This window comes from Hesperophylax consimilis, chromosome 9 (assembly GCF_061612785.1).
Source record: "Hesperophylax consimilis isolate HC1 chromosome 9, BYU_Hcon_1.0, whole genome shotgun sequence".
Classification (NCBI taxonomy): Eukaryota; Metazoa; Arthropoda; class Insecta; order Trichoptera; family Limnephilidae; genus Hesperophylax; species Hesperophylax consimilis.
This window is the reverse complement of record NC_142844.1, coordinates 9,557,625-9,584,892: the sequence shown is the minus strand read 5'-3', so window position 1 is coordinate 9,584,892 and position 27,268 is coordinate 9,557,625. Positions and strand designations below refer to the sequence as shown.

General features: G+C 42.5%; 1 protein-coding gene across 1 annotated transcript; it reads right to left on the bottom strand.

The window, feature by feature from the left end:
- Positions 1-16,949: 16,949 nt before the first annotated feature.
- LOC149420879 (uncharacterized) lies at positions 16,950-20,870 on the bottom strand. Its single transcript, XM_089635138.1, has one exon. The coding sequence runs from the start codon at positions 20,868-20,870 to the stop codon at positions 16,950-16,952; it is 3,921 nt and encodes a 1,306-aa protein (XP_089491264.1).
- Positions 20,871-27,268: the final 6,398 nt, after the last annotated feature.

The window sequence follows — 27,268 nt, the reverse complement described above, 5'->3', positions numbered from 1 at the left end:
GAAAAGTTTCTGGTTTTTTCCCAGAAACTTCTCAGTGAGCATACGCATTCATTGGTTCCAATTTTGAAAATGACAATGGAAGTCAACACAAATCCGAGTTCATTGAGCCGGAGTTAAATCACAGTCAGACCCACAACACCAAAACCGAAATTAGTATTTTTGATGATTATATAACCTCAAAGTGAAGTTCTGATAATAAAACTGCGATGTCTATTTATAAAAAAATAATTTTAAACTTTTTTAAAGTACTTAATTAAAAAAATGAATTTTTGTGCTGTTTTCGAAAGTAGGTAACTAACTTTTTTTTATTTTTTTTTTTTATATTTACTCCACACAGGAGGCCCTGAAGAAAATAATTTCCCTCAGGGCCTATGTCATCTTTGGGGGATGCTGTGTGGAGGGTCTTTTTGTGGAGAGGAAGGAGTGAACATGGGTCTTGAAGAGTCCCATGTTGTAGGAGGGAGGAAACACAGAGGCCGGCAGTTCGTTCCACAGCCGAGCTGTTGAACTTAAGAACGAATCGTAGAAGCGACCCGTTCTCATGTGACAAGTGTCAACTGTGTACAAATGTTGGGCGCGCGTTTGGCGTGTATCCCGACTACGCACCGGTGCCGAAGGGATCAATGACGCTAGTTCCTCAGAGCATCTTCCATTGTAATACCGATAGAACAAGGACAGCATACATACCTGACGCCTGTGCTCTAAAGATTGCAGTCCGTTTGTTAAGATTGGGGAATCTATCAAACGGACCGCCCATTTCTGCACAGAGTCAAGGGTTTTTTTTCAGGTATTTTGGGGCTCCAGACCAGAGATGGCTGCCAAATTCGACAGTAGGGCGCACTTGCGATTTGTACAGGGTGAGCAGTTGTGTACTATTAAAGTATCTGCGGGCCCTGTACAGTACGCCCAGCTTCTGAGAGGCCAACTTTACTCTGGCTTCGATGGAGCCCCCGTACCTGAGCTGGTCACTTATAGTTACACCGAGCATATCAATGGAAGGCCTGTTCGGAAGATTGCTTCCGTTGAAGGAGACTAGATTATCATTTGGATCCCTTTTAGACGTAATCAGACAGGATTGGGTCTTTGAAACATTAAATTCGACGCGATTATTTTTACCCCAGGAGGAAATACTCTCGAGATAACCGTCCATTCTCTGCTTCAAAGCCCTCCGAGCCGTTGGAGTTTGTGTGCCCTTTGGGGGCTTGTCAAACAAAAAGCTATCATGAACTGTACTGTCATCCGCGTAACAATGAATCGGTGCACATGTCAAAAGGTCATTGATGTGCAACAAAAACAAAGTCGGAGACAGAACCGATCCCTGTGGGACGCCAGCATTTATGGAGTGCGAGGAAGAGGTGAAACCGTCAGCAACCGCCTGAATCGACCTATCCCTTAAAAAGTCAGCAATCCACGTACACAGGGATGCGGGAAGTCCGTAAGAATGCAATTTGTTGACAAGTACTCGGTGCCAGACCCGGTCAAAGGCCTTGGATAAGTCTAGTGCGACCGTTTGGGTCTCACCGTGACGTTCCAGGCACCGCCCCCAAACATGCGTCACATACGCGAGAAGATCACCGCACGAGCGGTTCCGCCGGAATCCGTATTGACGGTCGTTGATAATTTTGTTCTTCTCGAGGTATGTGAGCAGTTTGTCGTTGATCACACGTTCCATCACTTTGGACAGAACTGATGTGATCGCTATGGGGCGGTAGTTGGCCGGGTTGGAGCGGTCACCTTTCTTGGGAATAGGGTGAATTACCGTTTTTTTTCAACCTGAGGGCACAGTGCCACAATTCAGGGACATTTTGAAGAGCTTTGTCAAAACTGGAACTATTTCAGCAGCACACCTCTGCAATACCAGGGCAGGTATTCCATCAGGTCCACTAGCTTTGTTAACATCGAGCCCCCGTATGACGTGGAGTACATCCCGATGCCGGATCCTCAGCTTTTTCATATAGAAGCCGCAGTGAGGAACCGACGGTGGAACAGCACCCCCGTCGTCGAGGGTCGAGTTTTCCGCAAACATTTTCCCTAATAGGTTAGCCTTTTCGGTGGCGGTGTTTGCTAGTGAGCCGTCAGGTCTGGTAAGAGGTGGCAAACTGGGTTTGCAAAAATTTCGACCTATTGAGCCCGCAAGCGACCAGAATGCTCTGCTGCCATGCGGGCAGGCAGCCAGCTTTTTGCTGATCTGCAGGTCGTGTTCGAATTTTGACCTATTAATGATTCTCTTGCATTCCTTTGCCGATTTGTTGTATGCTGATCTGCTTTCGGGCGTTCGAGATGTGTTGTAGGCTCGGTAAGCCGCGTTTTTTCGTCGAACTGCTTCGGAGCATTGTCGACTGAACCACGGCTTTGAGCCCACACCAGTTTCTTTAGTAGTCGATTGTATGAAGCCATCCATCGCCGATTTGATGACTTCAACAATCTCCTGGGCACATCTTGAAGGGTCCGAAGTCCGAAAACAAACAGCTGACCACGGAAAAGCGTTGAAATGGGCCCGCATACCGAACCAATCTGCTGACCTATAGTGCCACACTTTTCTCCTCAGCCTCTTATTGGTTGGTCTGAGGCTAACGGGGATCATCGTCACTAGGCAGTGGTCGGATGATCCCAGAGGCGCTGTGACGTCAATCTTATAACCATGTGGCACAGTAGTTAAGAATAGGTCTAACAGATTGGAGCGGTGAGTCTGGACATCAGGAACCCTTGTAGGCTCCTGAACTAATTGCTCTAATCCGTAGCAAATGGCAAAGGATTCTGCCTGTCGGCCAGCCGAGTCCTTTGGGCCTGAGAACTTCTTAACTGGCAGATTATCAAGATAACAACATTTTATGTTTTTAATATTATTGTGAAGGGCTCACCGAATTTTTCACATTTTGGTTTTTGAGTATGCAATCTATGGAAACTGCACATACACTATTTCGTTGGATGTAGTTTTGGTCAATGACAAGAAAATACCTTATACTAGGGTCTCCTTAAAATCATACTTTTCTACAGATGGTGGGAATTTCTTATTGAATTGCTTTAGAAAAAAAATTATAACGTTTTGTTTTTTTATTTATTTCAAAACGGTATTATAATTAGGGGTACGTAAATTTCGTTTTTACGAAATAGATGCGATAAAAGCGAAATCTGCATTTTGTTTGCGATAAAAGCGAAATTTGAAAATTAAATACTTTCGCACCTTTTTACGTTACGTGCTATCAGATGTTGATCAGACGCGCTAACAATTATTACAACTCTGTTCAAAACAGACAGAGACGGCACGAGTTGTTGCGTAGATGAGGAGCGAGCGTTTTGCGGGATAGTGTTTTGGTAGGCGCGAGCAATTGCGCCTTAAAATTCGTGTTCTGGTTTGCTGCTTAGCTAAGAAGTAGTGAAGATTGCGGGATCGTGTTTTGGTAGGCGCGAGTCAATTGCGCCTTAAAATTCAAGTTCTGGTTTGCTGCTTAGCTAAGAAGTAGTGTAGATTGCGGGATCGTGTTTTGGTAGGCGCGAGTCAATTGCGCCTTAAAATTCAAGTTCTGGTTTGCTGCTTAGCTAAGAAGTAGTGTAGATTGCGGGATCGTGTTTTGGTAGGCGCGAGTCAATTGCGCCTTAAAATTCAAGTTCTGGTTTGCTGCTTAGCTAAGAAGTAGTGTAGATTGCGGGATCGTGTTTTGGTAGGCGCGAGTCAATTGCGCCTTAAAATTCAAGTTCTGGTTTGCTGCTTAGCTAAGAAGTAGTGTAGATTGCGGGATCGTGTTTTGGTAGGCGCGAGTTGATTGCGCCTTACAATTCGAGTTCTGGTTTGCTGCTTAGCTAAGAAGTAGTGAAGATTGCGGGATCGTGTTTTGGTAGGCGCGAGTTGATTGTGCCTTAAAATTCAAGTTCTGGTTTGCTGCTTAGCTAAGAAGTAGTGTAGATTGCGGGATCGTGTTTTGGTAGGCGCGAGTCAATTGCGCCTTAAAATTCAAGTTCTGGTTTGCTGCTTAGCTAAGAAGTAGTGTAGATTGCGGGATCGTGTTTTGGTAGGCGCGAGTCAATTGCGCCTTAAAATTCAAGTTCTGGTTTGCTGCTTAGCTAAGAAGTAGTGTAGATTGCGGGATCGTGTTTTGGTAGGCGCGAGTCAATTGCGCCTTAAAATTCAAGTTCTGGTTTGCTGCTTAGCTAAGAAGTAGTGTAGATTGCGGGATCGTGTTTTGGTAGGCGCGAGTCAATTGCGCCTTAAAATCCAAGTTCTGGTTTGCTGCTTAGCTAAGAAGTAGTGTAGATTGCGGGATCGTGTTTTGGTAGGCGCGAGTTGATTGCGCCTTACAATTCGAGTTCTGGTTTGCTACTTAGCTAGGAACTAGTGAAGATTGCGGGATCGTGTTTTGGTAGGCGCGAGTCAATTGTGTAATGAAACGCTGTTTGATCAAAGATGGAGAATAGACTGTCATTTATTTCATATAAGTTTACATATTAAATACATAGATGGCAGCACTAGTCTTATATTGTTGTTATCATTTCAACACCCCCACTATAACTAACAATATAAATACAATTAAATTAAACAATTTGCACACCTAGTTTATCCAAAAATTCATAATGTTTTGTGGAACCCAAACTTTTGGTGAACAAATCAGCAGGCATTTCAGCTGTTGGCAAATACTTAACATTTACAATATTATTTGCTACACATTCTCTACAAAAATGATATTTAATATCAATATGTTTGGTGCGCTTATGAAAAACTGGATTTGCTGTTAACTTTTGCGCACTCTGATTGTCATTGAAAATATCAATAGTATACATTTTTTGAGTTATTTCATATTGTAAATTTCTCAAATAAATTGCTTCTTTGCAGGCTTCGGTGATGGCCATATATTCAGCCTCACTACTAGATAGTGCAACAGTATTCCGTTTTTTTGTTTCCCAAGATATAACACAACCAGATAAAGTAAAACAAATTCCAGTGTATGACCTCCTATCTATAATGTTTCCGCCCCAATCAGCATCTACAAACCCTTTTAATATTGAGCTTCCACTAGCGGAATACTTTAAACCATAATCTTTAGTACATATTAGGTATCTCAATAACCTTTTTACATAAGAACAATGTTCTTTGGAATAACAATTATTAAATTGGCTTAAAAAACCAACCGTATATGCAATGTCCGGTCTGGTTAGAACCGCTAAATACATAAGACATCCAATTATTTGTTGATATGGAAAATTACCAACACAATGTTCATTTTTTGACACATTTAACTTTGTTTCCATTGGACTCTCTCCAGGTTTACTTTGGCTCATATTAAACTTATGCAACAGCTGATCAATATAATCTTTCTGACTTAATATTATTGTTTGCTTAGATTTGTTAACAGTTATGTTAACACCCAGACATTTCTTTATTTCTCCTAAATCTTTTATTTTGAAATGACTTGTTAAGACATCCTTTAAATGCTTAGTTTCATTAGTATCATTTGAAAAAACAAAAAAATTATCTACAAACAATGCGACAATAGTTTTAAACTGATCTTTCATTTTTGTATACATACATGGTTCTATTTTAGATCTAATATAACCTATGCTTAACAAACATTCATCTACTTTTTTATACCAAGCTCTTGAGGATTGTTTAAGCCCGTAAATGGCCTTTTTTAATTTAAGTACTTGACCATTTTGTGTTTTTTCAGAAAAACCTTTTGGTATTTGCATGTAAACAGTTTCCTCAAGTGTACCATTCAAGAAAGCCGTTGTTACATCAAGATGTGCTGTTTTCAAATTTAGTTGTACTGACAATGCAAAAAGTAATCTTAATGTAGTATGTCTCACTACAGGAGAAAATGTTTCTGTAAAGTCCACACCTTCAACTTGTGAAAAACCTTTTGCCACTAAACGTGCACGAAAGCGGACTTTATTTTCACTATCATACTTTTTACGAAGCACCCACTTGCACTGTACAACTCTTCCATCTTTTGGAGCATCACTTAACTCCCACGCATCATTGTCTTTGAAACACTGCAACTCTTCTGTTATAGCCAACTCCCACTGTTCTTTTTCTGGTCCATTTAAAGCGTCATGCAGAGACAAACCAGCCGCATTATCATATGTTTCACTGTCAACGCACAGATTTGATAACCCATACCTCTCTGGAATCTTCCTCTCCCGGTTAGGTCGGCACTGCGGGCTTTCTTTCTCACTGTCTGCATCTTCATAATCACTGGGAACATAATATGTTTCATCATTATCTATAAAATTGTCCATGAAACTTGAGTGTTCTTGACTAGGCACAGGTTCAATTTCACATTGTTCTGTATCATCAAGTTCCTTACTATCCCCCACTGAATCAACATTCTGACCACATTGTTCTGTATCATCAAGTTCCTTACTATCCCCCACTGAATCAATATTCTGACCTTGCACTTCCATTAAATTTTCAGATTTTGATTCCTTCTCAATGATGATCACATCTCTACTAGTCGTTACATTCCTTGTTTCTGGATTGAAGACCCTATATCCTTTTATATTATCTGGATATCCTATGAGAATACATTTGGTTGTTTTCTTATCCCACTTCTTTCGCTTTTCTTTAGCTACATGGACCATCACAGTGCTACCGAAAACTCTGATATGACTTATATCCGGTTTGGAGCCAGTCCACAACTCATATGGAGTTTTATTTTCCAATGCCGCTGCCACAATCCGATTCTGCAGGTACACTGCCGTATTGGTGGCCTCACCCCAGAACTCTTTGCCTAAGTTTGCATCAAAAAGTAGACATCTTGCTTTTTCAACTATTGTGCGATTAAATCGTTCACACAATCCATTCTGTTGTGGGGTGTAAGGGTTGCTTTTCTGATGAATCACACCGGCACTATTCAGGAAATCATCAAATTCTTTATTGCAATACTCCAGTCCGTTGTCACTCCTTAATAGTTTGATTGTTTTTTTTTGTTTGATTTTCCACCTGAGCTTTAAAAATCTTGAAATACTTCAAAGCCTGATTTTTGTGTTTTAAGAAATAAACAAATGTCATCCTACTATGATCGTCAACAAATAACAAGAAGTATCTCGAGCCGCCCATAGACACATTCTCCATAGGCCCACATATGTCTGTGTGCACAATATCTAGGAGATTACTGCTTCGTTGGCCACTGCTCTTAAAAGGTAACCGGCATTGTTTGCCTTCACAACATGTTGTGCATGAAGATTTGCTTATGTCAACTTTTTTATCAAGTGACATACCATGCACAGCTTTTTCCATCTGATTCAAATAATCTTTGTTTATGTGTCCTAACCTTCGATGCCAAGTCATTCCTGACACAACTGATGCTGCTAAACAGTCTTGTTTTAGCAAATTCACTTTATATACTCCATTGACCAACACTGCCGTAGCAACCAACTCGTTATTTTTATTATAAACTGAACAACCATTTCCAGTGAAAGATACACGGTTGCCTTTCATAATCAGTTGGCTAACAGATAATAAATTCGTTGTTAGACTTGGTACACAATATACGTTTTTCACCATGATGTCATACTCATGATTATCTGTTTTAGTCATGGTTTTTACATCGCCAGAACACAATACTGACACCTTTTCACTGTTTGCGACAATAATTATTTTTTCTTGTTCATACTGCGCATTTATAATCCAACTTTCATTTGCTGTCAGATGTACACTCGCGCCCGAGTCGATATACCAATCGTCTTTGTTAAAATTTCCACTCAGGAACACTGCGCTAAACGCATTAGACTGCATTCGATCCTTATTTATCTGATTTGACAAGTTATTTTCTGTATTTGTACACTGGTTCTTGTAATGCCCGATTTGTTTACATCTGTAGCACTTTATATGCTTGTTGACGTTTGACTTTGATAAGCCAGTGCTGCCATTGCTGCCAACATAACTTTTGCTGGCCATAGACATATTCGTATTATTTTTTCCTTTGTACTTTGAAGTTGAACGAATTGCTAAAGCTCCGCTAACTTCACTCCCGTCATGACTTGCTGAATCCATATCTAACAATTTTGTTTTTATGGAGTCTGTCATTATAGGAATTCCTGAATGTTCTAATGCCATAACCATCGGCGAGAAACGATCTGGCAAACCAGCGAGTAGCAATGATGCTGTCCATGTGTCATTAATTTCGAATCCCGTTCCTGAAAGCTTCTGTGCTGTATCGATAATCTGCGTCACATAAGACGTCATCGAACTGCAATTCTCTCGGCGAATCGAAATTAAATTTCTCAGCAAACTTATTCTCCGTGAAAATCCGTTGTCGTCGAATATTTTTTTTTAATTTATCCCATAACTCTTTACTGGATGTAGCATCTTTTACGTGAACATATAAAGACGAGTCGATTGTCATAATCAATTTTGCTTTAGTTTTTGCATCATCTGCAGGTTTTATTTCAATCCCGACTTCTGGCTGCACACAATGCTTCATGCCTTCGAGGATTAAAAAATTCTGTGCCGCAAAACACCATATGTCGTAATTATCACGTCCCGTTAGCTTGGGTACGTTGACAAGATAGTTCGCCGACATTTTTAAACTGCGATATACTAAAGTTGTACACTTTTATTATAACAATCCGTCACGACACAGTTCAATCGCGTTTTGTAATCGTGTTTTTTATACTGGTCAAACAAAAAAAACAACAAAATCGCGAAGATTTATAAGCGAACGGCCCATAACCTGTAATGAAACGCTGTTTGATCAAAGATGGAGAATAGACTGTCATTTATTTCATATAAGTTTACATATTAAATACATAGATGGCAGCACTAGTCTTATATTGTTGTTATCATTTCCACAAATTGCGCCTTAAAATTCAAGTTCTGGTTTGCTGCTTAGCTAAGAAGTAGTGTAGATTGCGGGATCGTGTTTTGGTAGGCGCGAGTCAATTGCGCCTTAAAATTCAAGTTCTGGTTTGCTGCTTAGCTAAGAAGTAGTGTAGATTGCGGGATCGTGTTTTGGTAGGCGCGAGTCAATTGCGCCTTAAAATTCAAGTTCTGGTTTGCTGCTTAGCTAAGAAGTAGTGTAGATTGCGGGATCGTGTTTTGGTAGGCGCGAGTCAATTGCGCCTTAAAATTCAAGTTCTGGTTTGCTGCTTAGCTAAGAAGTAGTGTAGATTGCGGGATCGTGTTTTGGTAGGCGCGAGTCAATTGCGCCTTTTTTTTTTTTTTTTTTTTTTTTTTTTTTTATTAACAAAATTTTTGATACATATACAATTCAGGTACATACATAGTAATATAGAATGAAAGAGTAACAAAAAAATCCCACAAAGGCGAAGCCTGAGCGTGGGTATTATAGTGTAAGGATAAAACAGTGGTGTTTAAAATATAGTTTTTTTAAACTTGTTAAATGTATCTATAGAGATCAATGTGATTGGTTTTTTTTTTTTTTAGAGAAGTTTCTATTTTTTCTTTTTTTTTTTTTTAAATTTACAAACATATACACACACACACACACACACACACACACACACATACACACACAGATACACGCACAAACAGACACACGCACACACAGACACACGCACACACAGACACACGCACACACACTCACGCACACACACACACACCCACACACACACATAAAACATAGATGCATGTATATATTTCTTTGATTTAAAGAAATTAATCTTTAATTTACAGAAAGACATGTGGTAGTTTAGTTATTTAGAAACAGATGGCTTAAATTATAGAAAAAAGTTACTCGCTTCGAAATTATTTCTTATCCAACTTTTAACATTTTTCTTATATAAGTTCAGGTTTTGAGACATGTTGATGGAATGGTGATGCCTTAAAATTCAAGTTCTGGTTTGCTGCTTAGCTAAGAAGTAGTGTAGATTGCGGGATCGTGTTTTGGTAGGCGCGAGTCAATTGCGCCTTAAAATTCAAGTTCTGGTTTGCTGCTTAGCTAAGAAGTAGTGTAGATTGCGGGATCGTGTTTTGGTAGGCGCGAGTCAATTGCGCCTTAAAATTCAAGTTCTGGTTTGCTGCTTAGCTAAGAAGTAGTGTAGATTGCGGGATCGTGTTTTGGTAGGCGCGAGTCAATTGCGCCTTAAAATTCAAGTTCTGGTTTGCTGCTTAGCTAAGAAGTAGTGTAGATTGCGGGATCGTGTTTTGGTAGGCGCGAGTCGATTGCGCCTTTAAGTTCGAGTTCAGGTTAGGTGCTTAGGTAAAAAGTATTGTATGTTGGCGTCCGTCCATCTCTTGTCTTTCAATCAGTCACTCGCTCATGCGCGTATGGTAAAGTTGTGTTACTAACGTCAATATGGGCCGCTCGAAAGTAGAATTATCTGAACGAGTAAAAAAGTTCAAAGGGGATGGCTTGTATTTAAGCGATACTAACATCGTAACGTGCAAATACTGCAACGTGCGTTTGGAAAGAGAGAAGTTAGATACTTCGAAGAAGCATACGACTTCTGTTACACATTTAAGAAAGAAATCTGATTCTGATCCTCAACCAGGGTCCTCTGGAATAAAAAGGCAATCCACAATAGTTGGTGCTTTTGAAGTGCAAAAGCGTGCCAAAACGGAAAACGAGGAATTTGTGCTTGGCACTGTAAAAATGTGTTTGAAAGCAACTAGATAATCCAGCTGTTCGCAGTTACATCGAAAAATATGTGCCTGGCTCGGGTAACCTGCCTTCTGGAGATAATTGCTAATTTACTTCTTTCTCCTTTCTAATTTCTATCTTCTACTTTTTATTACAATTTTTCCAAAATTTTAGCTTCATCTATAGTTACTAATTTCATATGTTTACACTAGATTTCATATTTCATACAAATTAATTACACTCAATTGGTCACCATGAAACAGGCAGCCGCCTAGTATGGTGATTCATTATATCTACTTTATGTAAATTTCATAATAATGTAACATGTATTAAATAAATAAATAAAAAAAATTTGAGACGTAAGTACGTACCACAGTGCGGTGTTTCGGAGAAAGATGAAGTGAAACAAAAACTAAAGGATCAGCCTGTAGTTGTGGTGGCCGACGAAACTTCTGACAAACAAGGCAGATGTGTCTTTGCAGTTTTACTTAAAACTGTCTCTTCAGAACCAAAGCAGTCTTGTTTTTTAGAAAGTGTAAATTTTTTAGACACTGCTAATGCTTCCACTTGTTCTCAAGCAATAATTGATACTTTGAAAGAATACGAAATTCAATACTCTCAAGTACATGGTTTAGTGTCTGACTCTGCAAGGTACATGGGTGCATGTTTCAACTTGCTAAAAATACTACTGGGTGACCATGCACTGCACTTTTAATACTGGGCGCACAAAGTGAATCTTGTGGGTGACATTTTTATAAAAGAATTTAAGGAACTGAACTCCATTGTGGCCAAGTTAACCTTTTTGGATTCTAGAAAAATGAAAATTTCCTATTTAAACTTTCTACGACAGCATGCTCCACAATTAACTCCAAAACTTTACCCCACGCCTGTTGTAACCAGGTGGAATTCTTGGTTTAAATCTGTGATTTATTTAAATGAGTATATGCAGCAAATTATCTATTTTCTTAATGAATACGAAGACGACAATTCTAGCACTATTTACCTCAAAGAATGTTTTGAAAATGACATTCTAACCAGTAAAATTCAAGTTCAACTTACATTCGTATCAGAATTCTGTCCGAAAATTATGAAACTAATTGACAATTTAGAAGGTTCAAACTATTCGTTTTTCACACATTTTGTGGAGTAAATTAGAACATTTGAAGTCCTCTTTTCAGCGTCAATGTGAAGGCTCTTTTAGCAAAAAAACAATGAATATTTTATCAACCGAAAATTCTATCGATCACAGCATGATGTTGAAGATAGCAGCTCAAAAGAGCTTGGATAAATTGTTGGTACACATGGGGGGCCGAATCCAACAAATGAGTGCTACAAGCACATTGGCAGATTATTTTGTCCATCGGAAGCAGCAAATGTGCCCTCTTCTTCTGTCAATTCAAATTCCACAGTGGAAAGCTTCGCAAAAATTCCGTTTTTCAAAAGTTTACCACAAGAAGAACTAATTGACGGGTACTCTCATTTTCACAGACAATTACTTCGATTGGTCGGCCAAGAAGCTCCTGTGGATGTAATGCAAGTTTTAGTTACATCAAAATCTTGCTTCCCTGGATTTGCAAAAGCAGCTATTCAATGTCTAAATTGCCCTGTCAATAGTGTTGATGCCGAGAGGTACTTTAGTATCTACAACATTGTCGTAACTGATCGCAGGCAAACAATGAAAGATGAAAATGTAGAAATTACAACAATGCTAGCCTTTAATTGAGTTTTTAACACTGTATTTTTTTTGCGAAATAAATTCGAAATTTTCTATTTTGAGCTTTCTTAAATGCGAAATCACGATTTTTTATTTGCGAAATTTACGTACCCCTAATTATAATATAATTATGTTCTTACATTGTTGTATTTGTGGGCAGGGCCGGCGGTATGCGGGCGCAATTGGAGCACACTTACACTTCGCGCTTGAGATTATTTTCCACAAAACCGGTGCTACACTAATGTACAAATCATATGAATATTATTGATTACAGTGATCAAGGTGATCACCTACCTAGGCGTCTGCTGATTTCAAAACCAACAACATGAGGCGTCAAAATTTAACTCACGCCAGGCGTTGCCGGCTCGGTTTGAGGGTAGATCACATGGACCTAGTGAGCTCTGGGCGGAACTATTCGAAATAAATTGAGGCTGCGGGGTGAGGGGGAAGATGTATGAAAAATGCCTTTGCCTACTTAATTTTTTAATAACATTTACCATTCATTCCCTTTCTCATCAGATATTTAATAATATAAAAATCATCTCATGAATCTAAGCATATTTTCAATATACCTACTATAATAAGCCAGGTTTTGAAGTTTCCGGTAGTTGTTTGGTTTCGGTTTCCTCCTTATTGTACTTTTATGTTTAATGTCCACCTATTATATAATATTTTAATGTTTTCCTGTTTAATATAATATTTTAATTTTAAAGTTCTTATTTTTCGTACACTGTTATTGTCTTTTATTGTTGTCCTCTACTAAAATAGCATTGTTATTGTTAAATTTTATTCTCTGCTTTTGTGTAAACCGTTTATTCTTTATTTCGTATTATGTTATTAATTTTTTTAAAGGAACGCAATAGGAAATTTTATTTTTTAGTTTATTATAGTTAAGCGCACTTGAAGTGAAACAACACAAAACTGCGCTATATAAATGCTATGTTATTATTATATTATACCTAAAAAAACATAAGCCGTTGTAATTGCATTAAAAATAAAATACCACTTTGCAAACAAATCATTTCAAAAGTTTCTCATACAAGATGGCTGCCTTTCGATTTCCCCTCGTCCTAGATTGGGCTTCAATGCCATTCATGAAAAATCGTATTAATTTTATGATGGCGTTACCCTTCCAATGCAAAATCGTAGGATACGACTCGATGGAGTAAGTCATCGTGCTTGTGACATCACTCCTAGACTCCTGGTTTTTTTTTATGGAAAGATCAGAATGTCGTCTGCTGGACAGTTTTGAAAATATCACTGTGTTTTTGATCGGTGTTAAAATCAGAATACAGGACGACGGACGGGTGGTCCACATCTATTTTTAAAAAGAATTCAACATTTTTTTTTATTTATTTCAATCGTTGGAGAGGCAGAGTTATAGTAGGCTTGGTCGACTAACGCAAATACAGGAGGGCACGCGGCCCAGGCGAGGGTGGGGTTGAGGACTGCGAGCGGACGTGTTTTAGTGTCATATTTATAAAAATAATAAATGGTAGTTGTATCTACCAAAGCTTATTATTATTAATTAAAACCCTCGGAGCCTAACGATATTTTCACAAACTTCAAAGCACCCTCGGAGACTAGCGGTATTTTTAGATTTTTTTAAAACCATATTATTTTGATGTTTTAGATATAAAGACAACTTGTCGTCAACTTTTCAGTAAGTCCAGCTTCTGAAAGTCTAACTTGACTCTGGCTTCGATGGAGTCGGTCATTTAGAATTACACCAAGCATATCATTGGAAGGCTTGCTGGGAAGATTGCTTCCGATGAAGCAGACTACACCGATTGTCATTTCTATTCACTAATTTTTAAAATAATAATATAGTACGTACGTCGTACATATTAATTTGATAGATATGCTGTAGTTCAAGCTTCACATGAGATAGTAGGTACATGAGGTGGTAGGTAACTTCGATGTTATCGATTTTTTTGGAAAAGGAAAAATACAAAATAGTGATAGTTTTTAAATATTTAAGTTACCTACCCATGCTACGTATATTTAAATTATTTTGAGCTAGGTGGTAGTGGGACTCTACATAATTATATTTTGAGTACGTTTTGCAGAACCTACCTGTATTATGGTAAGTATGTCTCTGTTGTGCAACTATCTTTATTAGAAATTTTAACGTATTCCGTAACGTCTGTACCGAACTTCAGTCCCTAATTATTTTTTTAATATACACCTACCTCTGAGACGTACACGACAAACAGCGCTATTCCACGCGCTTAATTACAAAACAAATGCAGCATCTAATTCGTCAATTAACCGTGTTCTTAATTAATCAATAATATTTGTCTAAACTCTAACATCGACTTTTTTCGGAGTCAGTGCCCATATTTAAAAAGAGCATCATGTCACTGAAATAAACTGTTCAATCTGGATATATATACACACACTCGCACATACACAAATATACACTACACACGTCAACTGGTAATTACTAAATATACATACCACATATTATAAGACATTACGAGGGAACATATCATAGGTAGGTACTTGAAATATTTGTCACTGTAACCAATGTTCCTACAGTTTGTTTCTATAATACAAAGCAAATAAACGTATGCACGTGATCGTCATCAATTTATTGGAACAATTTATTTAAATACTTGACCTAGATACGTTGTATTGTTGAATATTTCATCAAAATTAAAAATCGCACGTCAAGTTTCCCGGATACGGTTGGTTTGCTTGCAATGAAACTGTTTGTCTCTCGAGGGATTTGCCCACAAAGGTATCTGTGAGGACTCTTGAGCGGGAGGGGGGAGGGCCCTTCGGCTGGAGATCGCGCCTTTCATCTCCGGAGAAAGTGGGGGGCGATAGGAACCTCAGCCATAGGGCGAGGCGCCTCAGATCCGCAAGGGCGGAGGGCCGATTTGTTAAAATGTGTCGCGAGCTAGCAGCTGCAGCAGAACTGTCCCTTTATCCGAAGAGTGATTCAACTTGGGACAGCAAACTGCACCCCAAAAAAGCCGCCTGCTAAAGCTAGCAGTTAACAAATGATCTGTTACTTTATTTCGCCGGCATATTCCAGAAACATCGTCTGCTTTTCGGTGTGGGTTGACGAAAAAAAACCCGCTAACAATGTGATAGTATGAATTGAAAATTATTTGATTTTAAAATGAATAAAGTTAAACCACAAATAATCATCTAAATCAGTGGTTTCCAATTAGTTTTTCCTGAGTAGATACCCCTTCGAGAACAAGCTTAAAATTGCGTGCCTCTTGTAGCCAAAATGATAAATAGAATAAAATAAATAATTTTGCGACATTTTGGAACTTTCAAATTTGACACTTTATTATTGGCATAACACTTTTAGTAGTAATGAAAATCGCGCATTGTTTTTACAGTTTAATTCACACTTTCACATTCACACAATATTCTTCCTTAAAGTAGTGTAAGCCCTTTGGTTTCGGTCCGCCCGTGTAGGTACTTAGTTGTAACACACGTAGATGACATAATTGACTCAAAATATATTTCGACGATTTTATTGTTTGCAAGCGAGAACCCCTTCGACCAATCTCTTAAGTACCCAAGGGCGTAGGTATATCATTTAAAAGGGGTGTACGGGATCTGTCAACCTGCACAAGAGAAACAAAACTGTAAAATATGACACCGGTACACATTCACCTTTGTCTTTCCGACTCTTGTAATTTGCTAATCTTTGAAAGCGTCTTGAAAAAGACGATATATATGTTCGAATTGTAATTTTGCACTTGAAAACGCCTTGATAAAGGCGGTTGGTTTTTTCTTAGTCGGTAAGTGTAGTCAGCCTTGGGAGAAGAAGTGATGCTCGCCGGTCGCGTTCTGGGGTGACGTCAGCAGAAGAGGTGGGGGGGGGCAAGATGAAATCAAACACAGCGTATTTGTCCCAGGTAGCGAAGCGGGTCTAGCAGAGCGGACAGCAGGTGTTGACGGTTCCAGGGTCTGAGGCGAAAGAGGCCGGTACAAATGTGAGCGCTCTATTTATAACGCGCTACAAGACCGCGTATCTGGCCCGGTTCGCCCCTTGCCCGTTCTGTGTTTTAGGAACTTATTTTTTCGGCGTGAGTTTTGCCGTGTTATTACACGGACCAAGTTTATCTCAGAAACAAATGAATATTCTATAATATTATGCCTTATCTGCCTCTGTCGCCCTGCCAAAACCACGCTGTTGCAATATTCTTTATTTGGTTAAAATAAGACATTTTATACAAGATAAGTCGCCAAATCTCTTTAACATTTTCAGAGTTTTGATTATAAGTACATATCTTACATACTAAAAGGTTGTAATTATATGAATATTTATTGGGAAAACATGTGAGCATATGTGTGTAAAACTAATTAGCTGAAATTATCTCCTATTATTACAGAAAAAGACTTGAAAATTTGTATTTTTTACAAATTTCTTGGATACACGTGGCCCGCTGAGCGGGTTTTGTGCTTAGCCAATCAGCGGCTGCGTAGCCAGAGTAAGATGGTTGCTTGAGTTGAAGCGAGACAACCGCCTTTTGGGTCCGAGCGATAAAATTTCCCGTTACCCGGCAGGGCAAGTTTTTTAAACATTAGTTTCCTCTCTGTAGGGCAGGTTTATCAACCCTAGTCTTTAAACGAAAAATGTTATGGATTTTTTTTATGTCTGGCACGTTTGATACACTCCTCCCGGTGCAGTCGTGGCTGCACCCAGCCATTTAGTCGAGCGTGTCAGTTCTTCAGCGGCGGTTTCGGCTTCCGGAACCAGCAGTGATTAAGGCCGCGGTTGATGTTGGGGTAACCTGTGTTTCTGTTACGGTCATCGGCTCAGGGGTCATCGGGGCTGGCAGGATGACAGCGAGTTTGACTGCCGGTCGTATGTATACTCCGGACTGGGTTTGGACCCGGGCGATTCTGACTTGTCCGTCAGCGGCGGGCACGGCTTCAAGGATGCGGCCGCGTGGCCAGCTATTTCTGGGTAGTGACGGGTCCATGATAACCACCAGGTCATCTTTTTTGATAGGTGTGGTCGGATGGTGCCACTTTTGACGGGTGGCCATGCTGGGGAGGTACTCTCGGAGCCATCGCCGCCAAAACATATCTGCAAGCTGCTGGCCAATTCGCCATTGGCGGCGAAGGCACACCTCCTCTTCGTTTTTGCCATAAAGGGACAGCTGAGGGCGTTTTCCGGCTGATCCTAACAGGAAGTGATTGGGTGTCAGGGGGCCGTCGTCGCGTGGGTCCATCGATATGTGTGTTAGTGGTCTGTTATTTACCACAAATTCAGCTTCCGCCAGCGCCGTTTGTAGAGTCTCTTCCCTGGGCGCCCTTTCTTTGAGTGTGGCGCTCAGGGCTCGTTTCACGGACCTTACCAGTCTCTCCCACGCTCCTCCCATATGAGGCGTCATTGGCGGTATAAAATGCCAATCGATGTTTTGTGTCGCCAGGGCATCGCGCATTCTTGGGTCCTGGCTCAGAGCAATAATGGCGTCCTTCATCTCAGCGTCAGCTCCGTGAAAATTCGTTCCATTATCAGAATATATGGCTGCGGGTTGCCCCCTTCGGGCGGTCATCCGCTGCAAAGCCATAATGGCGGAGTCTGTAGTTAGGGAGAAGGCTAGTTCCAAATGTATGGCGCGGGTCGAAAGGCAAGTAAAGATTGCTCCGTAGCGCTTCTCCCGGTGTCGGCCTACTGTGACCGCCATGGGGCCGAAGTAATCAAGACCACAGTGCGTGAAGGGGCGCACGTGGTGCATCAGGCGGGGCGGCGGCAGTGCTCCCATCAGGGGTGGAGATGGTTTGCTCCTGCGCATATAGCACGTGGGGCAGGCGTGCATTATTTTTCGACTCGTTGTGCGTAATCGTAACACAAAGAAGTCATTTCTTATGTCGGCCACCGTTTTCTCTGTACTCGGATGGTCTGCCTGCTGGTGGTAGTGACGAATCAAGAGTTGGGTGTATGGATGATCGCCGTCTAAAATGGCAGGTGTCCGGGCCACATCCCCAGTCCCTTGCAAAGCTTGCAGCCGGGTTCCTGTCCGTAGAGTGCCATCTGGTCCCACGAAGGGGTTCAACGAGTTTAGGCGACTGCCAGTGGACAGGGTTTTGCCTAGTCGGATGGCGCGCAAATCTGCGCTGAAGGAATCCTCCTGAGATTTTCGGATCCATCTGTTCTCCGCTGTTCTGATCTCTTCTGCTTGAAGAGAACCCTCTTTCGGTTTGTTGACCCTTATCCGACATCGTCTGATAAAGCGGAGAATCCAGGCAGTGGCACGAAGTAGTCTATGCCAGGAAGAAAATCGCTCCACTACTGGGAGGGCCTCCCCTGTGGTTATCAGGTGTCCGACGTAGTGTGGCTTAACCTCTAGAGACACATCATCGGGTTTGGTAAACGGGGCGCGCTCCTTTGGCCATGCGCTCTCGGGTCCAGTGAGAAAAACTGGGCCGCTGAACCATTTCCCTTCTGGCGACAAATCGGGGGTGTCTGCGTCTCGTGTGCCGATGTCAGCCGGATTAAGTTTCGTTGGCACCCATCTCCAGTCGGGTATGTTTGTCAGTTCATCTATCTCACCTAGTCTGTTAGCCACGAAGACAGAGTAGGCTCGTGGGTCAGTGCGCAGCCAGCACAGCACGGTCGCTGAATCTGTCCAGAAACAGACGCGGGATATTAGTGCCTGACTCTCTCTCCGTATGGTGTGAGCTAGTCTTGCTGCGATGAGCCCAGCTTGTAGCTCGAGTCGGGGAATGGAGAGTGGTTTTAGTGGCGCTACCTTGCATTTGCTGGCTACGAATGTCGTCCTCAGGGCCCCGTCTATTTCTTCCGTATAGTAGGCGACAGCGCAGCAGGCCTTTTCTGAAGCATCGCAAAAAATGTGAAGAGTCACGTTGTTTTTCCTCCGGTACAGGCAACATCTCGAGATTGATAAGCTGCTTGTGTTTAACAGGTCCAGCCAGTCTTTCCATCTCTGGGTATGCTCGGGAATGATGGGTTCGTCCCAGCCAACGCTGGAGCGCCATACGGCTTGCAGCAGAATCTTTGACCTGATGGTAATGCACGATACAAAGCCCACTGGGTCGAATATTCTCATCACTACCGACAGCAGTTGTCTCTTGGTAGGTTGTGCGGCTACCTCGGGGGCAATTGTCTCGTCAAACGAGTAGATGAAGTGGTCAGTTGCCGGGTCCCAAACTAGTCCCAGTATGCGTTCTGTCTCCGTCCCTCCACTATTGATTCGTACGGCTGTGCTGGCTCGGTCTGCCGCGGGGATGTTGGCTATGGCTGCAGGGCTATTGGAGGCCCAGTTCGTTAAATGAAAGCCCCCTTTCATCAGGACGGCGCTCACACCATGGACGAGTGCTGCAGCCTCTTCGGGCGTATCTACCGCGTCCAGGTAGTCGTCCATGTAAAATTTACTGCGAATCGCCGCTGCAGCGGCTGGGTACTCCTGTTCGTATTCTCCGGCAACCCTGTCCCGTACAAACTGGGCGCTACTCGGCGAGCAAGTGGCACCAAACATCATGGAGGACATCTGGTAGGTATCGGGTTCAGGCTGAGCTGGTGACCTCCAGAGGTAGAGTTGTGATGGTTGATCTTCCGGTCTTATTTTGATCTGTAGGAACATCTCCTTTATATCTGCGGCGATGGCGACGACACCTTCTCTAAAACGCAGCACGTTTCCAAGGAGTGAAGATAGTAGGTCGGGGCCGGTAAGCAGTTGGTCGTTGAGGGAAGTGCCGCGACATCGGCTGGCAGCGTCGAATACTACCCTAAGCTTTCCTGGCTTATTCGGGTTGGTTACCGCAAAATGAGGTAAGTACCATTTTCGGGGAGCGGGTGCTGATGCCTCGTGCTTTGATAGTTTCTTTGCGTAGCCTTTAGTCACCAACTGACACATTTTTTCAGCGTAGGCAGCCGCTAGAACTTTGTCTTTATCCAACTTCCTCTCGAGGGCTTGGAGTCGCTTCAGTGCGCACTGGCGGTTGTCCGGAAGCGTGGCTTGGGGATGACGCCATAGCAAACCGGTCTCCCACTTTCCGGTATTGAGGGGGCGGGTAGTTTCAGTCATCAGGTAGGCAGCTCGTTGGTCACTCGCGTTAATTCTGACCGAGGACGTTATGCCGAGGGAGTCGATGGCAAAGTTTGATTTCACCAACTCCCCTAGGCGGGAATCTGCCGCTGTCTCAACTTGTAGGGCCAATGTGGTGTCTGTGCTGCTACTGCGGGGGGTCGCTCCACCGTGAGCGATCCACCCCAGTGCGGTCCGTGATACTATCCGTGAGGTATCTCGATTTTCGCGCACTTCTCGAGAAACAATTAGGTGGGCATTATCTTGCCCTATTAGCAGCTTTGGTGTGACGTATCCCCCGGACGTCCATTGTTCTGGCAGGTCAAGGTTGGTGATAGTGTTAGCAGTAATGTAGTAGATGTCACTATTGCCTGAGCCTCTTATGATCAGTTTAATACGGCGGGAGAGCGTGTCGGAAGTGCACATACCTTTGGCGCCGTGAATGCGTAGGCCACGGATGGGCCCGGTTGCGCCAATTTGGGTAGCGGTATCGGCGTCAAACAGTGTGACAGTGGAGCCTTCATCAAGGAGCGCAAATACTGACACTTCATCTCCTTGGGATGCGCGCAACACGACCGACACAATTTTCAGCATTACACTCCCCCGATCGTTGCCCTGGCGTCACAAGTGTACGGCACCGGCAGTGCTACCTCGCACGAAATCAGGATCGTGTAGTAGGCGATGGTGCGGAGATTTGCACTCTCCTACGCCGCACCACACTTTTAGTTTACAGTCCCGTGTGTGGTGCCTATCTAGGCATTTTCGGCACAAGTTACCTACACGAACGGTCTCCCAACGGAGGTCAAATGTCTTTTTGGTAAATACCGGGCACTCTCGTATGCTGTGTCGGCCGCCGCACTGTGCACAATTGTCCGCTCTGGATCGCTTCGCTTGTTTGGAGCACTCGCGGTTCTTGTGTTCTCCTCCGCATTGAGCGCACTTCTCGCCCTGGCGTTTGTGCGCGACGCTCGCAGGTACCTGCAAGTGGTTTTCGGTCTTAGGAATGACATCGCTGCTGTTTTGCACGTAGACTGCCTCACTTTTGATGTTTTCTTTGTCGTTAAGCGGTTCGCCGCACTCGGCGAGAACCAACTCTCGGCGCAGTCGGGAACGTAGGGGGTCCCTCAGTCCACTTCTTGGGATTGCAGTGGATAGGCGCTTCACAAAGGTCGCAAATTGGGCGATGGTCGCCAAATCCTCCGCGGGTTGGAATGATACCTCAACGAGCCATTGTAATTGCAGTGTAACGGGTAGTTTAGCAGTCATGTCGTGCAGTAGGGCGGGGTTGGTGAGGTATCCGCCGGTTTTGAGAAGTTGCAACGATCTCACCAAATTTTGTACAGTTCCCGAGAAGTCCTTCAAGTCTTCCCACGACGCGTTGACGGCGAGTGAAGGTAGCCTTTTTGCCTTCTCAAGCATCAGCATGGCGATTGCGTCAGGGCCGCCAAACCGCTGGTCGAGAACCGAGATGATTTCATCGACTTGTGTGGGGTCCATCAGCAACGGATGGACATTCTCCCTGGCCTTGCCTGTTAGGGCACGCTGTAGTCGGATAAGATTTTCGCTCTTTGTCATCTTGCAGGTAGCAGTGGATTGCCTAAACTGAGCCAACCAGGCGGGCCACTCAAGTGGATCTCCGGCGAAGAGGGGGAGGTCCTTTGCAGTGGATTGTCTGGCAATCAGGGCTGAGATTTGTGCGTCGTTCTCTTCTGTGCGGGAGTTTTCCTGTGCACTCTTAGAGCGAAAGGCCTCTTTCATCAGTGCTGCGATCTGGGCCAGATGACTTTCGTCCGTCGTTGGTGGTGGTGGAGACATCGGAGAAAAGCCCCGGTTGGAAAAGGCTGCCTGTTGATGCTCGGTTCCTGGAGGGGGGTAAACTACGCCAGTAGGTACCGTAGGAATTGTATGGAGAGGGTACCCGGTCGCTGGGGGATTCATCGTAGGTAGGTAGCTCGGGGGGGCCGTGCGCTGTGGGATGGTGGGCTCCTGTAGTGGGGCCAGTATCGGGGCATGTAGAACTGTTGTGTAAGCCGGGTGTGCGTTTGACGCATACGCTGCGAGCGGTCCAGTGTAGTCGCATGTGTGGCTAGCATTCGTGGCGGGCTGCGCTACGGCTGTTATGCGGGCTTGAGTTGCCGGGCCGTATTCTTGTGTAGGTTGGCGGGCTATTAGTTGAGTTTTCGGGGTGGGCGCCGAAAGTTTGAGGGAGCCAGTGTAGTGAGAGGCCTGGCTAGCTATCAAGGTGGACCGTACCCCAGATAGTGTATGGTGTGTGGGATCAGCATTCAAGGCCGAAACGATCCCTGCGGGCACGGGGGTAGACTGGCTGGCCATCATGTAGTTGTGTGCTGCTGCATATCCGGGACCGACATTCAAGGCCGGGACGGTCGCTGCGGGCACGGGGGTAGACTGGCTGGCCATCATGTAGTTGTGTGCTGCTGCATATCCGGGACCGGCATTCAAGGCCGGGACGGTCGCTGTGGGCACGGGGGTAGACTGGCTCGCCATCATGCAGTTGTGTGCTGCTGCATATCCGGGACCGGCATTCAAGGCCGGGACGGTCGCTGCGGGCACGGGGGTAGACTGGCTCGCCATCATGTAGTTGTGTGCTGCTGCATATCCGGGACCGGCATTCAAGGCCGGGACGGTCGCTGTGGGCACGGGGGTAGACTGGCTCGCCATCATGCAGTTGTGTGCTGCTGCATATCCGGGACCGGCATTCAAGGCCGGGACGGTCGCTGCGGGCACGGGGGTAGACTGGCTCGCCATCATGTAGTTGTGTGCTGCTGCATATCCGGGACCGGCATTCAAGGCCGGGACGGTCGCTGCGGGCACGGGGGTAGACTGGCTGGCCATCGTGTAGTTATGGGCTGCTGCACATCCGGGACCAGCACTCAAGGTCGGGACGGTCGCTGCGGGCACGGGGGTAGACTGGCTGGCCATTATGTAGTTGTGTGCTGCTGCATATCCGGGACCGGCATTCAAGGCCGGGACGGTCGCTGCGGGCACTGGGGTCGACTGGCTGGCTATCGTGTATTGGCTGTCTGGTTGGCGGCTAGGTGCTGCAGCGTTCAGAGCTGCGAACAGGTCGGCTATCTGCTTGGCGTGGCGGGTGTCCTTATCACGCATCTCTCGGCGTAAAGTGCGCAGTGTCTCCGCCGTTGACTCGATTTGCATATCGTCATCCTCATCAGATAAAGTGCAGCCTGAGATGGGGCCCGGGGCGGAGATTGGTCGCTCGATAGAGCCCGAGGCTAGGGGGCTCAAGGCTCGATGAGGGGGTGGTGACTTCTGGACTATTTCGACATCGGTTGGTATTCCTGCGGAGCCCAAGGCGCGCCGGCTGGGAGGTCGGCAGGGTGACGGCGTATGTCTGCTTGCGGGGAGGGAGCCTGGCTTCTTGGATACGTTCAGGGCCTTGCGGCCGCTGCGCAGCGATGGCATCTCCACTGGGGAAGAACTGAAGGCGTGATGTGTAGACCCGGCTGCGAAGGACCAATTTGTACGGGATCTGTCAACCTGCACAAGAGAAAATAATTAACAAAACTGTAAAATATGACACCGGTACACATTCACCTTTGTTTTTCCGACTCTTGTAATTTGCTAATCTTTGAAAGCGTCTTGAAAAAGACATATATGTTCGAATTGTAATTTTGCACTTGAAAACGCCTTGATAAAGGCGGTTGGTTTTTTCTTAGTCGGTAAGTGTAGTCAGCCTTGGGAGAAGAAGTGATGCTCGCCGGTCGCGTTCTGGGGTGACGTCAGCAGAAGAGGTGGGGGGGGGGCAAGATGAAATCAAACACAGCGTATTTGTCCCAGGTAGCGAAGCGGGTCTAGCAGAGCGGACAGCAGGTGTTGACGGTTCCAGGGTCTGAGGCGAAAGAGGCCGGTACAAATGTGAGCGCTCTATTTATAACGCGCTACAAGACCGCGTATCTGGCCCGGTTCGCCCCTTGCCCGTTCTGTGTTTTAGGAACTTATTTTTTCGGCGTGAGTTTTGCCGTGTTATTACACGGACCAAGTTTATCTCAGAAACAAATGAATATTCTATAATATTATGCCTTATCTGCCTCTGTCGCCCTGCCAAAACCACGCTGTTGCAATATTCTTTATTTGGTTAAAATAAGACATTTTATACAAGATAAGTCGCCAAATCTCTTTAACATTTTCAGAGTTTTGATTATAAGTACATATCTTACATACTAAAAGGTTGTAATTATATGAATATTTATTGGGAAAACATGTGAGCATATGTGTGTAAAACTAATTAGCTGAAATTATCTCCTATTATTACAGAAAAAGACTTGAAAATTTGTATTTTTTACAAATTTCTTGGATACACGTGGCCCGCTGAGCGGGTTTTGTGCTTAGCCAATCAGCGGCTGCGTAGCCAGAGTAAGATGGTTGCTTGAGTTGAAGCGAGACAACCGCCTTTTGGGTCCGAGCGATAAAATTTCCCGTTACCCGGCAGGGCAAGTTTTTTAAACATTAGTTTCCTCTCTGTAGGGCAGGTTTATCAACCCTAGTCTTTAAACGAAAAATGTTATGGATTTTTTTTATGTCTGGCACGTTTGATACAAGGGGTTTTTTGGGACCTATACTCCACATCTGATTATTTACATCGCTTTAACCAAAGAGTTAGTGCAAATAAAATTGTTGTGTTTTCCAAAAATGTAATCTATGATTTCTGTTCTTTTTTTAAAATACATTTATTTTAATTTCACTTTTGTTTTCGGATATGACATTGACTCATTCTATCAACTTTTCAAGTCAACTACACACTTTTATTTTTGGTTTGGCTGAGGTTCAAACTTATTCCAAAATTGAAAATCCTTTTCGAACAGAAAATTAATTTCGTCGGCTCTCTAGGGTCGGAGTTGGAAGGTCTTATATGAATTGACGACATCCGTTTTCCATTAAATCTATATGGATCACAGTTCTAGGGATAATCTGTTCTGTGAGTGCCTCAAACGAACTAGACATAAAAGCAATTTGAACAAGTTAACAGAGTATTAGATTTTGAAGAGCCCTAAGGAATGGTTGGCAAGGTCAGAAGGGTTGGGCATTCTCCCTGATTGGCGGAGTGTCCGCTGATGGGGTCGCAGAGTGGGAGGATCTCAACATTGCTCCTCACATCAATCAAACCTCTCCAGTCACTCCTCTACTACCTACCTAATACTAACTACTACAAACTGGAGCTTTAGGTGTATGGGCCTCGACAGGACACAGTGCCCAGGGCCCAGGGCACAATACTTAGTTCACTTCGCTGAGTGCAAATCCGATTTGGAAGGTTCCCGTGATTAGCGCCATCCTCGCGGGGTATGGAGGGTTTTTACTTTGTACGATTTTATTCATTTTTATCGTATTTTGGCTGGTACGTAAAAACTAATTATGAGAATTATATTTCAAATATGACCGTAAACATGCACTCTTCCAGATAAGTACCCATCATAATTAACCTGCGTTAAAAATTTGACATAAAATAATTGTTAAAAATTTGCATGTTAAAATATTTCTATTTTCATTAAAATATCTTTTTTTCATTGAGTTTAATTTTATTTATTTATTGTTTTGGTGTTTAATTCGTAGAACTCCATTTAATTTTTTAAATAAATTTAAAATAAATCAAATTTAATAATGTTATAATAATTATTAAGTTCTGCAAGTATTTCTGTTATTTTTACAGTTTTTAATGTGACAGCTGTTTCGGCTTTTGAGGCCATTATCAAACTGTTTGATAATGGCCTCAAAAGCCGAAACAGCTGTCACATTAAAAACTGTAAAAATAACAGAAATACTTGCAGAACTTAATAATTATTATAACATTATTAAATTAAATTTGATTTATTTATTTTAAATTTATTTAAAAAAAATAAATTATAATAATTTTATTTCAATAATGAGTTGTTGAGAAAATCACAACAAAAAATTTTGTAAAATTTATAAATTGAAAAAAATTTACGTAAGTACATTTTTTATTGGTATAAAATAATGTGAATGGATTTTTCTACTACAAGATTTTTGACAGCATTTCAAAGTAATGCATTTTTTTAATATTATGATTTTTATATAGGATGTATTAATTTTCTTACATGTGATAGTTATAGTAAAATCGGTTTTGGCGTTTCTTCAACATATGGCTATGCGGTGTCAGCCTCTTAAATTTGTCGTGTGTAAAAGTTCAGCTTGTACACATTGTTTTAAGGAAATTGTAGCTTATATAATTATTTTGTGGTAATTGTACTAAACTCATTTTAATTTGGATATGATTTGAAATAATTTACCGTTGATATTATAAATTGCGATTTTAGCTGGTGCAAGTTGTTTTAACGAAAGTGCACAGTAATCTTTTAATTACCTATATAATTTATTTTTTATTCGTTAAATTTAATGCAAGTTACATTTTATTTGAGTAATATTAGGCACATGTCCGTATCATGACATAGTCGTAAATACCTACGTGCCGATTTGCAAAAGTTTGTTTGTTATTTGAATTTTACCGATAACCGTAATAATAATAATAATAATACTTGGATGACTTGTATAGCGCCGTTTTGTGTAAAAACACCTCAAGGGCGCTGTAAAACACCTCAAGGTAATATTACGCCCATGTTCGTATCAGCGGATTTTTATATCTACTGCCATAAACCCTATTGTTATAGTTAAAAATTGACAGATTTATATTTCGTCTTGTCTCTAAATTTGTTTGCACGTTCCGAATCCAGTTCAAGATAGTGACCGTTTTAATGGTTCGGTAAAGATTATTTGTTCAAATGTTTATTTGGTTTTTCTTTTTCGATTTTTTTTTTTCAATTTTATGGTACATACCTGCCTAAAGAAAGTTTGAAAAAATAATTGTCCTTGGGAAAGTGAAGTTTCTTTGGACAAATAATTTTAGAATTCTTTGTTTGAAATAAGAAAAAATGTAGGATAAAATGTATTATTATTAACTATTAAGGTATTTTTGTACCTTCTTACAAATCTTGTGATTT